The following is a 15,285-nucleotide window of genomic DNA, read 5'->3' on the forward strand; positions in this document are numbered from 1 at the left end:
TACGGTAGTAATGAAATTAAGGTGGGAGAAAGGCAGTTATTCCATTTTTTTTAATTAATCCGATCAATAATTATGCATTTTGATAGCGCTAAAGTCTTTTTGATTGCCCTATAGATTCTATAAACTTTACGAATTCTCATACTAAACTGTAGTACACACATCCATGTAATAACTATAATATTAAAAATTCCTCATAAATATTAAGACAGAGTTGCTGTTTAATCATTACTAATAAAATTAAAATTATTCACTTGTAAAAATTCATTACAATATCCACATCTCACATATCACTCTATATTTCGATTTCTGTTGGTTATAATTAATAACTATTTGCATTATGAAACAGTTGGCAGAATTTTTAACAATATTCCCCAGGGAAGTAATTATTATAACAATTACATTGTTAGAAATAATGAATTTAAGAAAAAATAATTTCTGGCGCGCTCGCATCCTACACAACTTTCACGCACCTCTACGCGCAGATCGCACTATCCCAACTTCGCGCACCTGTCCGCGCATCATAAATACGAGCGCGCGCTGATAATTCCTCAGTTCTCTTCAGATCTTCGGAGATGAAAGAGCTTTCTTTTCCTGCTTGTACAATGTACAAGTAATTTCCAATTTTTTAGCGTTAATGTTATATGTTACAATGATGTATAAAAAAATTCTGAGTCTCACAAATGGCTATCTTTAGGATATCATTAGGAAAACAACACAAAATTCATGTTCAGCATCAAATGCACTGAATAGTAAGATAAGGCGATTTAAAGTAATCGTCAAAATAAACAGTATCTCTGAATTCGCAATGTTACTAGATTTGGTAGTCACATAAAAGTTGTAATACCAATTAATCGGAATAGAAATAATGTCTAGGTACTAATATTGTCCTCAAATAATATAGAAATGTACACGAACCAATTATAATATAGTATCATTCAGAGAAATTGATCGAAATTATGCAGCTTATCAATAACACGAATTTTTCCAAGGCACTGTAACATAAATACGGCCTGGAATGGTTTTTCGGGTGTATGCGAATCTAGGGAGTTAAATTAGGTATATATTCAATACACTAGTGACCCGAGTGCGCGTGTGTAATACGCGTGAATACGCGCCGGGGGTGGTTAGTCGATGGTACGGTGTGCGAACGTGAAAAATTGCAATTTCAACTGTGTTTCCCTTGGTACCCATTGTGTGAATTGCATTCGAAGGGACCGATAATCTATATTCTTTTTTTTGCCTAACAATTCCTTGGGAAATAATTGTAGCAATAAGAGTGAAGCGCCAGGGAACCGATCGTGGAACTGCAGCGTACAATACGCACGCGGTGTCTAAAAATGGCGAAAGTGTTTCGCGCGGTGACAGTATCGACTTTGTCAAATAATGGACAGTCAACACCGAAATACAATAAGCCGGTTACGCTCAATATCAACTATGATCCGCAAGGACTTAGTGCTGAATTCCTCGCAGGTACAGATTTACTGATAAATCATCATTTGCAAATCGCGTCAGCACCGTTCCGGAATGGATAACATAACCACACTCGGTGGATATCGTTTGCGGGCTTTCTTTGTTAAAATCCTCAGTGTATGTTTCTATCATTTAATTGTTGGAAATTAGTTTTTAATATTTTCCCTTTTAAGTACAGAAACAGTTGAAAGGAACGAGTATATATGGTCTCCCTTATTTACAACGAACTGATTTCTGATGATTTATTTCATGCGTTTGAAGGATGATTTTTTTGTTAGATACACGTATCCAACGATCTTATGTTTTCATTTCGTAACAGGGCGGATTTTAGTTAAAATTAATTTTTTGATTGAGATTCTGTACTGTGAACAGTTTTCGCTACTATTTTCCAAAAGACACGACCAATGCTTTGTTAAGTTCGATTTTTATCGAAGTATTAATGAAAAACTATTACCTCTTTGTTATTAACGCGAAATTAACCAATTTTTTCGAAAGTTTATAGAAAGCAGCTGTAATATGTTGGAATTAAGTTTCAATTGTTTATAAACTGGGTATTATATAGAATTCTAGTTCATTAGTTTCTGTCTGTTGTAATAGGGGATCCAAATGGGAGGGATAAGACATCATTGTTGGAGTTTCCAATAACTCCCAGTACCGAATGCTCTAGAGTATCATCGCGAAGTTATGTATTCACATTAGACACAGATAGTTTACTTATATCATTTGGCAATGAAACGGGTAAGTTGATTAAAATAATTTCATAACTGTAGGCTATTAACAAGAGATATTCATCCTACAGATTTTCGTAACTTCCATTCACAAATACTGAAACTTAAAAATGGCAAAGGTATATCTGCATTTAATGAGAGGACAGAAGAATCTTCGGCAATGCAGTACTTTCAGTTTTATGGATATCTTTCACAGCAGCAGAATATGATGCAAGATTACATTAGAACTAGTACATACCAGCGCGCAATTCTGGGAAATCTGTCAGATTTCAAAGACAAAGTAGTGTTAGATGTAGGTGCAGGTTCTGGAATATTATCATTTTTCGCAGTTCAAGCAGGTGCAAAAAAAGTATATGCAGTAGAAGCAAGTAATATGGCAAATCATGCGGAGCTGCTTGTTGCTGCAAATAACTTATCGGATAAAATTATCGTCATAGCTGGTAAAATAGAAGAAATCGATTTACCTGAACTAGTAGACTGTATAGTTAGTGAACCCATGGGTTACATGTTATACAATGAAAGAATGCTTGAAACTTACCTACATGCCAAGAAGTGGTTAGTTCCAGGTAAACATCTAAAAATTACATTGTGTTTAATTTCTTCCTCTTGCTGTAGTAATATTACTTAAATGGTTCAAATACAGGTGGAAGAATGTTTCCTTCACGCGGTGATCTTCACATTGCACCGTTTTCCGACGAGAACCTTTATATGGAGCAGTTTAATAAAGCTAACTTTTGGTATCAAACGTGTTTCCATGGCGTCGATCTCTCGGCAATGAGGAATAACGCGATTAAAGAGTATTTTAGGCAACCAATTGTTGATACCTTTGATATAAGAATTTGTATGGCTAAATCTGTCAGACATATAGTAGACTTCCAAACAGCTAATGAGACTGATTTACATAAAATAGGTGAAAATTTGTACAACTGTTTAATATATTAACGTTTTCCAGCAACACAGATATTGAACCTTAATCTGTATATTTCGCAGAAATCGATGTCGATTTTCACATATTAGAAAGTGGCACGTGTCACGGGCTTGCATTTTGGTTCGATGTTGCATTTATTGGGTCGACGCAACAGGTTTGGTTAAGTACGGCACCTACAGAACCTCTTACACACTGGTATCAAGTGCGTTGTCTCTTAGAGAATCCTTTATTTTGTAAAAGTGGTCAACTGTTATCTGGAAAGGTCATTCTTATAGCGAACAAAAGGTGAAATTGCAAAATCATAAAAGTCATTTTTGGATTTGAAAGAATGTATGCCGATTATTGTAGTTTTGAAAAAACAAAAAAAAAACGAAAGAAAAAATTTTCAATTACAGACAATCATACGATGTGACAATAGATTTGAAACTTGAAGGAACGAACATGGAAAGCAGTAGTAATACTTTGGATTTGAAGAATCCGTACTTCAGATACACTGGCGCGGCGGCTCAACCTCCCCCGGGTTTAAATAACACTTCGCCTAGTGAATCCTATTGGACAACTTTAGATGCACAGGGTGCTAGACAAGCAGTTAACATGGTTAATGGAATGTCAGTGAATGGTCTAGGAGAAGTTTCAATGGATGCAACAGGGGCAGTAAATTCCAGCAATTTACTTGCAATAGGTGAGAACGTCAATTCAATAGCTAATAAGGGCAATCGCATATACGAGTAATATTCCTGTATTTAATATCTAACTTTTCCTTCCAGGAATATACACGATATCCCCCATATGGATAACTAATTTATTTAATGATCTATTCTTCGTGTATGCATGTACGTTTCTGCATCAACTTACTATGTACGTGTATTTTCCACAGGTGGCCAACCAAATATTCATCCCGGTTCAATTTCGAGCACTGGACGGGGACGGGTAGGTGGTACAGCGACGAGTACGCAAGCAGCGCAATTAATAGGTGGTGGAATCACTCCGAACATGTTCACATCTCCCGCTACGGTAAGTGTGTGACGAACTCGGTATAGATTTTCAGCGAGCTACTCCCCAAGTTGTACAGCAGCTTAAAAAAATAATACTTGTCCATACTGCCACGGGTGAGAAAAATGCTTCTTAAGTATAGCTTCGAGTTGATAATAGAAGCAGGTTAGCGTCTGTGGTGCAATCACGGCGGGATGGACAATTATTCAGATCGACTGTCTATCAGTGTGCACCCCTCTGTTCACAAAGTCTACCTGTACTCTGCGCGTGAACGTCTTTGCATAATAGCTCGCTAAACATTCGTATAATAATGTGCGAAAGGATACTAAAGTGTACGCCTGCCTGCGTGTCTTTCGCGCTACAGCTTGGTGTTACTTTCCAGCAATCGCTGGTCCTTGGCAATACTTCACATTATCCAGTGAATCCGAGCTTGATGATCGGGGATTACGTGACACCTGGTAACGGCATATCGTCTCAAACGTACCGACAATGATCAATGGCAAAATCATTTTGCACCCACTATTCCTATACGGCGAAACAGTTGAACGACCGGCACACCGCCAGCAGTAACGGGGATATCTGTAACGACAAACAGTGCCGGAAGTTGGTGTTCAGTTCTCCAGCAAGCAAATTACGGCTCTCGTCTGCCGTTCGTATTTTACACGCGGTCAATCTGGTCAGTCTTCATTCGAACATTGGCCATACGAGTAACAGCTACAGCAACGATTTTGCATATTTAAACAAAGTCCTGGTTGCTTCCGGATTCGGATTTGGATGGAGCGGTAAAAAGAATAAGTCACATTGGGAGGCACGCTGGAGGAAAGTGCGAACCGTCCTCTCGTAGTCATCAATTCGTTTTCATAGCAGTCGCCCCCTTATTTAATTGCTCGTTCGAAGATTCGATCTTCCATGATCCAGCGAAGTGCATGCTTGCCAAATGTATCCGAGAAAATGATATTTTTTAACGACAATACAGTTTACCATGCGTAGAATCTTATACGACACTATCTCACGAGGTCCCCACATCATTTTTGTATGTCGATGCTCGGATGACGAGAACATAATGTAGGTACAGGACAGGCCAAATCTTTAATATATTGTTTTTATCAGACGATCTGGGAGCTACGTCTATTATTATCGATTTAGAGCGCAATAAGTAGTAGTAAATTAATTGTACTGTTCAAGTAACAGCTATCCGTAGAGTTTTTAAGTTTCCCAACCAGTTGCGGTGGTTCGGTTCGACGTAGTTCCCAGTTTCACCGTTCTTAATCGTAGATGGCGTAACGACAGCGTGGATTTTTTTTTGTACGATCAATTATGTTAGGACGTGTGAGACAAGATTCCATAAAACGTTACGTCTGTCCTATACCTAGCCTGTGATTAAAGCAACCGAAGCGTAAATTACATTGCAATCATGTTCTTTTGATTTTTATTTTTTTTTTTTTTTTGCCTTTCATTCAATGCGCTTGAATGCAATTTATAACCGGCTTGGTTGTTTTTCGACCTTAAGCAACATTTTTACACAAAACTTTTAGGATAATGTACGACGTTCCCAAATGTACAGGGTGTATCACACAAAATAGTATACGTTGCTTTCTACAGCACTATTAAAGATTGAGATTATTTTTTAATAGTGTCGGAGGCAACCAATCGCGATATTTTATGTGATACGCCCTATGAATTTCTAAAACTGCAAAAAGCAATAGTTCGTGAAAGTTATGATAATGGAGCACTCTGTGGCATTGCCTGTTATATATACATTCGATTTCCATGGTGAATTAAATTTAACGTATCTTTCTTATATACGTATATATATATATTTTTTTTTCATTAAAAACCGTACATAAAAAGAAACTAATAAATTCAATGAAAATTATGTAAACACTTAGTACGTCGACCTTAATTTCGTTTAATTTCTTTACTGTGAATTTTTGTTTTCTTTTAAGTAAGTGATATTTTCGTTAATTATTTATGATTTAGAGGTTAAAATGAATGTACATAATCAATTAATACGCAAGTCAATTGATTTAACGGTATAATTTACGGTGAAAACAAAAAAAAAGGTATACTCCGATACAATCATAGTAAATTAAGTTACGATTCGTATCTAGCTGATTTACTATTGTATTATTGCAATGTACAGATGTCGAGTAGCATGTATAGGCACAGTTTCAAATTTGTGGCGTTTGTATTACATATCGGCCTTCGGTCAATAGGATTAATTCTCTACTTTAAGGTACTTCGACTATTATATTAGAATTCCGTATCCTATGTATGTTTCCCTTTTTTAATTAGTAGTTCCATCGTGTAACAAAGTTCTCTTGTCAGTTCTGAGTGCAAACGGATTTTGTTCTCGCGATTTCCAACGGAGTAGAATAATGATCTAGTGATACACGATCACGCAAACATCGTCAGAACTTCCGATTGATAATACTCACAAAGTGTTTGTTAGGCTGAAATTTTGTACGCATTAGTCGAGATTCGATTATGTTCTTTCCTAACGATGAAAAGGATTCGTTACACGATGAAACAGCATTGAGGTTTTTTACAGTCCCAAAATAATGACGTATTTAATTCTACCGAGCGACTACGGTTATATTCCTAAATTAAATATACAGGTAATCACTTGATAATGACAACACGAGTTTTTATCGCAATGGATTGAAACTGCAAAGTTGCACATTCCGTCACAAATGAAATTTCAAAAATAAAAATTTACTGATTAAATTTTTGTGAAAACCGTTACCAGAGATTTCTTGTTTTTATATCAGAAATAAAATTTCTGGGATGGCCTATATATATATATATATCCTTTTTTGTACGATTCCTGTAGAAAATATTTATAAACCTCTTTATTATCAGAGGGTTACCTGTATCGTAAAATAGTTGTACATATAAACGATGCTTAATCTGTACAAGTTAATCACGCATCCAGATCTCGGTGTAACGCTTAAGTCTCGTTAGTTTCTAAGGACTGCTCTTCATTTGTTATCCGCACAAGCTTGTTCTTTTTATACACAAGTCGCCCCATTTTACGTACCTTACGAATTACTTTCAAGCTAACGGAATCGAGTAGATATTTCATTTACCGATAACTCCTAGTATTACAGTTGAATTTCTTAAGAATCAAGGTTGTATCATATTTTTTTACTCGAATGATTATTATTCTCAGAGAATGGACCTCTCATCATTGCTTAGTTTCCTTTTTAATTATTTATACCGTACCGTTTATTTTTTCCAATGAAGTAATGGTGAAACTGTAAATAATTCACACATGTTCTACGTTGTTTACGTAAGATACGGTTCTAGTTTGACGAAATGTCGCCGCGTAGAATTTTTTACTGTGCGTAATTTAGCGTTCAAAATCGCTTTGACTGCAGGCATTCCACAAGTGCTGATAACAATTATACGATTCGTTGTTCGTAACAAGAATGTGCTTCTTCCAGTGTATCGTTCTTTCTCTCTTTAAGGATGTGAGAACATTAAAAGCAATATGTAGAATCGAACGCCTATAAAAGTATTAAGTTACCGTGCATGTTTCAGTTTCCATAGGAGAGACAAAAGATTGAGTAAATCTAAGAGTACATTTTGATATTTGTTTTTATTCCTCTTTTTTTTTTTCTTTTCTTTTTCTAGATATTGCTTTCAGTGTTGGCGTGCGTACTTCCGTGTGTGTACGTCCCCTTTATTTCATGTTAGAGAACTTTAACGACTGAAAGATACAAAATATCTCAGGTAGCTTTGCGAGTTCGGAGGATGATGTTTACAAACACTTCCCGCCATTTTTTATTTTAAAAATTAAGTTCCCCCGCCCCACCCCCTTTTAACACGCATAGTCTTCGTAGTATTGGACGAAATGAAACACGGTATTGCTCCTCTCGAAACAAGATGGCGTTTGCAGTGAAATAAAAATACACTTGTATTCGTTCCAATGATAATGATCGACTGTTTTAGTACCGAACAACTTACTGTTACTCGGTGTAATGTCTTTCCTGATACTGTCTTTGCAATTTTCAACGTTTAATAACGTATGGAAGACTATCCAGAGGCAGAAAATGTTAAACGTTAATGCTTTTACAACAAGAAGATTGAACCCTCGGCTAGATTTTCTGTAAAATTTGAAATGTACGAAGGAGACTTACTTACGTGATTAAGTATAATGAAACATTTCTGGTCACGTTAATTAGTAAAAGCTTCTTGTTGCTAACGTATTATGAGCTCTTATTTCTGTTTTATATATCGAAAGCTTTGAGATCGATCAGAGCATTTTAATTTTCTTGCAATAAATCAAAATTACACGTTCGTTGTCTATTCCACTCATAAGAGCTTTGTACTTAAAACATTTATCCACAATCCCATACATGCATATAACGAGCATTAGAATTGTAATTAAAACAACTGAGATTTTCTTTCCATGCATTATAATTAATTACTGTATACGATTGTAAAATGCAAACAAAACTTTTACAGAACTAAAAGTGGTAGTTTATTTGTTTTCTAAAAATGCTCAGCTTTGTATAATGCATATATGAAAATATATGTATATTTATGTATGCACATTCAATTGTGTTCCATATAGTGTGCTTACGTTTTTTTTTATGTATAATATCTATGTATAAAGGGATCATGTTTTACATGCACAACAGTGACAATGGGTGCTTGTACGCATTTGTACATTAGATTTCAACGAAACTTGTTTTATGTTCCATTTAGTAAATACGATTATCCTGTAATTAATCTCAGGTTCAAATGCCATAAAGTTCGATATACGATATGGATCGACTTTCCTTGTGTGTCAGGAAGAAATCAGGTAGTATAGAATCAAAATAATGAACATTGATATACGTCATACTGATACACTATTAGCATTTATAAGCTCTGTCTAATGATATTTTAAGGAGGAATTGTATACAAACTGTGCAACTGAAAATTTTTTAACGTTCAAAGTAGAAGATCTGACAAAAGACGAGAACAAGCCAAACTCAGAAGTAATTTCGATTTCAGTCCACGAATATTATTCCACTGAATAAGGATGTTCAATTTCCAGTTTTGTTTAAACATTTGATATGAGTGATGCTTTCTCAAACTTTTAGGTATATTTTATATAATAATGGTAACTCAAGCTTTTGTATATTACCATACACTAGCTATTATACTTTCACTTGAACTTTATTCTATTTGAGTTGCTGCTATCTGTAAGATTTGATATACTAATTAGTGCTTTTTAATTCCTACATTATCGTCCCGATGAAAAACAAGTGTAGTAGATGTAAGGAACATAAAAAAATGTTTCTTGTGTATGTAATATGTTTCTCTTTAGGGTTCATTTGTGCGAAACAAGGGGCTAGCACAACGTTTAAGTAATAAACATAATGCGTTAGAACAAGTTTGCCTAGTGATTGCAATCTACTAATTTGTAAAGTATTGAAGTTTGTATTCTGCCAACCTTTTTTACGTACCACGACAAAAAACAAGGACGCTCAGATTGTTTTATGGTAAATCTGAGAATAAGTTACAATAAACTTATTTATCTCAACAATGTAATGCACGTTCTTTTATAAACAATTCACAGAATACGTTCACTCCACTCGAATAGTTAATATTATTTCAAAAATGGAATACAATTTCAAACGGTTCAATCGCCCGCTCTTTTTTAAGTTTCAACCGTTGAACATGTATCGATAATACAACACCATTAAACTTTCGACTATCGACTCTCGACGTTAACTTTGAAGAAGTGCATAGGCTTGGGAACGTCACGAATGTAAACTGAAAAGTGTTCTCCTATGCATGTTCCGGGGGTTCTATGACCCTACGCTCTCACCACACGGGGTCTCTGGCGCCTCCACCGGGGGTTCTATGACCCCACGATCTCACCACACGGGGCTCTGACGCCACCTGCGGGGTTCTGTGGCCCCATGCTCTCACCACACGGGTCTCTGACGCCTCCACCGGGGGCTCTATGACCCCACTATCTGACCACACGGAGCTGGCGCCTCCGCCGGGGGTTCTATGACCCCACGGTGTCTTTGGCGCCTCCACCGGGGGTTCTGTGACCCCACATACTGACACGCACGGGTCTCTTACGTTGTCGGGGGGGTATGACCCCTCTTACAAGATACTACACAGGTCGATACTCGCCATTCGATACGAGTACTTTTGTTCGATAGCTACTTGGTATCGCAACCGCAGGTATCGATACCAAAAGTACTCGGTATAGAAACAAAAGTATCGAGTAATGTACTCGTATTTGCTTGTATCGATTCATCCCTAACAACACGTGTTTTCAATAGTAATACTTCAGTTTTAATTAAAGTTAAACAGTGTGCTATTTAATAATTAATTCCTGGGATCACGTAATGATATATGCATGCACATGTAATACACGATCAGAACGAATATCAGGTTAATGCCATCGCTTGAATCGAATTCATCGATCTCCAATTTAACATAAGTTTAATCATGCTTCTTGTTATCCTTATCCGGAAAACGTAGCTCTTTCTAAATTTTCTGGGTTAACGAAACCATGGGAATTCCGGTGGAAGTTGAATCCAAATTTGTACAGAAATGTTCGATGTTATTAATTTTCTCGAGTGTCGTAGTATTATTTATTTGTTTGAATAATGTGCAACCGTATTATTTCATTGACGAGGTTTTCCACGTACCTCAGACATTGCAGTATTGCGCCGGCAATTTTACACAGGTACGTTTTTTTTTGGTTTTCAATATCTTTTTATTTTCTTCTTCTACTGTATTGTTCGTAACCGGTTCATGAAAACTGGGTCACGCAAGGAACGTTATGTTATTATTTTTTTCCTAATCAGCAAACCGTCCTGTATTTCTAGTATTTTAATTGTTCAAGAAACAATATTCTTTAATCTATGCAGAAACAAATTATATTCGAGGGACATTATTTTCAGTGGGACCCTAAAATAACTACTCTACCCGGGTTGTATTTACTCACAACCTTGGTATTATCGCCCCTGAATCTGTGTAACCTCTTTTACATGAGATGCATAAATTTGCTTGGAACCATTGTAAATTTCTATCTTGCTTACAACATAATCAAACAAATTTCGATAAAATACCAGACACAAAGATGGAACAATTGGATGAAACTTACTGTGGCTTCTAACATTATGCTTTTTCCACCTTTATTTTTCTGGCACTTTCTGTATTATACAGACATTGTATCTGTTAATGCAGTATTGTTAATGTTCTTGCTACATTTACGTAGAAAGTTTGAAATGGCAGCTTTTATAGGTATGTATAGAAAGCAATACGAGAAAATACAATACAACTCAAAGAATGAAATTATAATCAATAATATGCAGGTCTCTTGTCCATATTAATTCGACAAACAAATATAATTTGGGTTGCATTTGTCACTGTGGAACGTGCATTTGATTTGTTAGATCAGAAACTACTGAAATCAATAACACAAGAAGAATATAGTTCATTCACCTATTTAAAAGTGAGTAATATAATTTGATAAAAAGAATGGAACAAAATTGTAAGATCTCTTATATGTTATTATATACGTTTTAGCTACTGTGGAAAAAGATAATGGAAGAAGCATCTCATGGATGGGCTTTCTTCTCAAAATTTGTTATTCGACTAATTGTACAGTTACTTCCGTATGCAACAGTATGTTTAATCTTTCTTGCATTTGTTGTCTGGAACAAGGGTATAGTAGTTGGAGATCGTGCAGCCCATGTTCCTACTATTCATATCCCTCAATTATTCTATTTTTCTGCATTTATTTCCTGTTTTTTATGGCCGTACACGATTATTCATTGGAAATCTTATTTAAATTCTGTTAAAGAACATTGGATCCTTCACAGTTGTCTGCTGGCACTCTTAATTGCAACAGTTCATTTTAACACTCTTGTTCATCCATACATATTAGCCGACAACAGGCATTACGTATTTTACTTTTGGAATAAGTTCATGGGAAGATACAGGCTGTTCAAGTATCTATTAATACCTGGATATTCGTTCGCTTTCTACACCATGTTTCATAGAATGATGCATTTGAGGTTTGCAACTCAAATTAACTATATTCTCATGACATCCATGGTCCTTATACCTCAGCTGCTCATAGAGCCGCGCTATTTTATCATTCCGTATATTCTTTATCGTTTGCTTATTCGGGAACCGAAAAGCTGGCAAGTTATTATGGAATCAATTACCGTGTTCATAGTGAATTTCTTACAGTTCTATATATTTATTAATAAGGTATTTTATTGGAGTGATCAGCCCGATCCTCAAAGGATATCATGGTAAACAGGGGAAAACAAAAAATCGAATGTATCATCCAATTTTTAAATTTGCACGCCGTGATATAAATATAACCAATCCCGTTTCATATTTTTCTTATTATGCCTGTGCCAGAAATAAAATTTTCGTTATAGGTGTTATGTAAATTAGAATATCACATCGTTATTTATTACTTCTGTTACACTTGTCTATAAGGAACAGTAATCAACTAATTAAGCGTGAATTGTCGTTCACACGCGGGGTAGAGGTTTCCGGTATTATTCTGCTCGCACCATTTCTAACGCGATTGTAACAACATAACGGGTAGGTACCAGGCGTGTGATTCAACCGAAGCTAAACCTGCGGGGTTCGTACACACCGAACAATGTAAAAGTTTTCCACGAAAACGGAAACAACGAATCAAATTGAATCCTTACATGTATGTACATACATATACATCGCGGTATGTATACCTGCGTCTTCCAGTGCGAATATTCGGTTCCGATCATCTTTGCTTAAGTTCACGATTCTATTTCGTAACTAAGATATGTTTCGTTCGGAGCAACGATACTCGTACAAGCGCGCCATTCGAAACAGATATTGGAAAACTTTCGGAATGCTTGGATGGATTTCGGTGCTTTCAAACGACAGAAATTGATACGATTAATTCCATCCCGATGTTGCTTCGTGCCCCCCCCCCCTTCTACAGCCATCTTAAAAAGGTTCGTCTAAAAAATTCATTAGAAAACCTTCCTTATGCTTTCAGTCTTATGTGAATAATATCAGATGCGTTTTAAAAATTACGTCTGTGCCTCTGTCTCGTTGCTCTTTTACGAGTATCGCTACTGGCTCTGTTATCGATGGAATAAATGTAGTGACATCGTTCACATCTATCTATCTATCTATCTCTCTCTCTCTCTCTCTCTCTCTTCACTACATAAGAACAAGGCCGCCATTTTTTTTTTCCTCGTGGCGCAATTATGTTACGAATTCACTACATTTCTTCCGTCCAGTATACGTATTCCTAACGGTACGATAATTCGTATAACGTGGACGATTCGTCCGGTAGTCACGGGGACGACCAGACCAAATTACATTGCGTCTATCTAGCTTAAAACACGGTGTGAATCTCGCCTGATCCGCATTGTTACCAGATCCGTAATTCCTGGCAGCTCTTAAACAAAGTTAGAACCGACTGATTATGAACAGAGAATATGTGACGCGTACAAATGTAAATACAGTGGACTCTTAACTTAAAATGGCAATTATTCCAAAGCCCCTTCTACGCTAACAAGGGAAGGCACGGAAGTGTCCCCCTTCGATTTTGATGAAACTTCCCATGTCTGTTAAGCAGTCAAAAACAAGAGATACGTATTTTTTTTTTATCGCCTGAGACGCGACTTTAAGAGGTGAAACCATCCCTCGGAAGTTTCGACCGTAGTCAGAGTCTACTGTATGTAAAACGGTGATTATGTAACGATAGATTAGAAAACAATAAGTGTATTGTTAACGAGTTAACGAATCGATCGTGGGAGACTTCCACCAAGAACATTATTCCGCGTAGTAACAACGTGAATCGTGAGAGGCACACCGTGTGTGTGTGTCTCATTCAAATACGTTCCATACAAGTTTCAGATTCGTTCTGTTATTCTCGAAATGGCTGGAAGAAACGAACAGACAAAAAAAAAAAAAAAAAAAAAAAATTCGGATTCGTGAAATCAAACATTACACGAGCGTGACCCAGCGTGCGATTCAGTCTATAAAAATGGATGCCTGATCGCGCTAGCGGCGCCCAGGCATGTCATCTTTAACCCTGGACTTTCGTTTAAAGTACCTAACGCATCGTACCTGTCAATACCGCAAATATACACACGGATCGATTAAACGAGATGGTGAAAAGTAAACAATGTTGTCACGCTTATTGTCAAAGTTAGCTCTATCATTAGTGCCTTATGCGGTTCCCTATTTCTCGCGTCTTCAACGACCCCCTTTGCCATTGTGCTCATCCGCGCCTACAGGCGGCAACCACGTGCAATTGTCGCCGTTCTAAGTTCGGTCGCACAACACGCTACATCCGGTGCATTGCTATCGAAATCGATTGCTTGAAAATAATTATCATTATTAGCGTTATTTTCAAGGTAATGTACTATCTCACAAACGATCCCGTCGTTTAACCGGTGGATAATCGTGCGTTTGGACACGCACGTGTGACACTTTCTCCGAGCAAGGCTATGTCCTTGAGCTATGTATGTGTACCTTGAGCGTTTCGAATAATTGTTTTACCAGAGATGGGCATAATAGTAATACTAACTTCGTACTTTATACATTAAAACCGATAGACTTAGAAATATAGACTGCACGTCAGGCTGGGCGTCCCAACTTTAGAAAGAGAGATTACTTTCGGAAGACTTGCAATCTCTTTCTAATATAACCGAGTCAACCATTCAAAACGCGAATCCCCAGAACCTCACCCCCCTCCCCACTACTTAGATTTAAAAAGAGAGCAAACTCCTTCGAAAGTTCTTTTAAACTTGGTACGCCTGTTTCAGGAAGATGCTCAGTCTATATTTCTAGGAATCTATGTTAGAACCTATGTATTTTCTGTGTATCGAATAAATTTTTTTTTAATGGCTCACACAGTGACTCCATTACTAATTACGTTCTAACCTCGACGAGCCCCAATCGATGGATTCGATCGAAAAAAATGTAATAATGACACGCTTCGTGTCAGTTTCCAATGAAAATCCTGACCATCTCTGGCGCTAAAAATCATCGGTACCCGAAAAGGCCTCCTCCATTACGTGTGATCAACATTAAATGCATTATACAGTTCTCGATTTTTACACGATCCTCCGACATTATAGCACCCACTCACACAAAATCACGGTGGTCTGGCGCGCAACCATC

The 15,285-nt window shown here is 36.8% G+C and overlaps 2 protein-coding genes across 3 annotated transcripts; both read left to right on the forward strand.

Moving 5' to 3' along the window:
- The first annotated feature begins 1,104 nt into the window (after positions 1-1,104).
- Positions 1,105-5,413, forward strand: LOC107192904 (histone-arginine methyltransferase CARMER). 2 transcript variants are annotated; one of them, XM_015582253.1, is made up of 8 exons: positions 1,105-1,470; positions 2,068-2,208; positions 2,270-2,764; positions 2,842-3,108; positions 3,189-3,411; positions 3,522-3,808; positions 4,004-4,140; positions 4,484-5,413. In XM_015582253.1, exons 1-8 carry the CDS (start codon positions 1,338-1,340, stop codon positions 4,610-4,612), a joined length of 1,812 nt encoding a protein of 603 aa, XP_015437739.1. In that variant the 5' UTR covers positions 1,105-1,337; the 3' UTR covers positions 4,613-5,413. The 2 variants fall into 2 exon arrangements, with proteins under 2 accessions (XP_015437739.1, XP_015437740.1); XM_015582254.1 differs by having other exon boundaries at positions 4,502-5,413.
- Positions 5,414-10,619: 5,206 nt separating this feature from the next.
- LOC107192935 (putative Dol-P-Glc:Glc(2)Man(9)GlcNAc(2)-PP-Dol alpha-1,2-glucosyltransferase) lies at positions 10,620-12,448 on the forward strand. The gene is made up of 4 exons (XM_015582291.1): positions 10,620-10,822; positions 11,040-11,382; positions 11,454-11,593; positions 11,668-12,448. The coding sequence occupies exons 1-4, from the start codon at positions 10,646-10,648 to the stop codon at positions 12,403-12,405; spliced, it is 1,398 nt and encodes a 465-aa protein (XP_015437777.1). The 5' UTR covers positions 10,620-10,645; the 3' UTR covers positions 12,406-12,448.
- The last annotated feature ends 2,837 nt before the right edge of the window (positions 12,449-15,285 follow it).

This window comes from Dufourea novaeangliae, unplaced genomic scaffold (genome assembly GCF_001272555.1).
Source record: "Dufourea novaeangliae isolate 0120121106 unplaced genomic scaffold, ASM127255v1 scaffold439, whole genome shotgun sequence".
Classification (NCBI taxonomy): Eukaryota; Metazoa; Arthropoda; class Insecta; order Hymenoptera; family Halictidae; genus Dufourea; species Dufourea novaeangliae.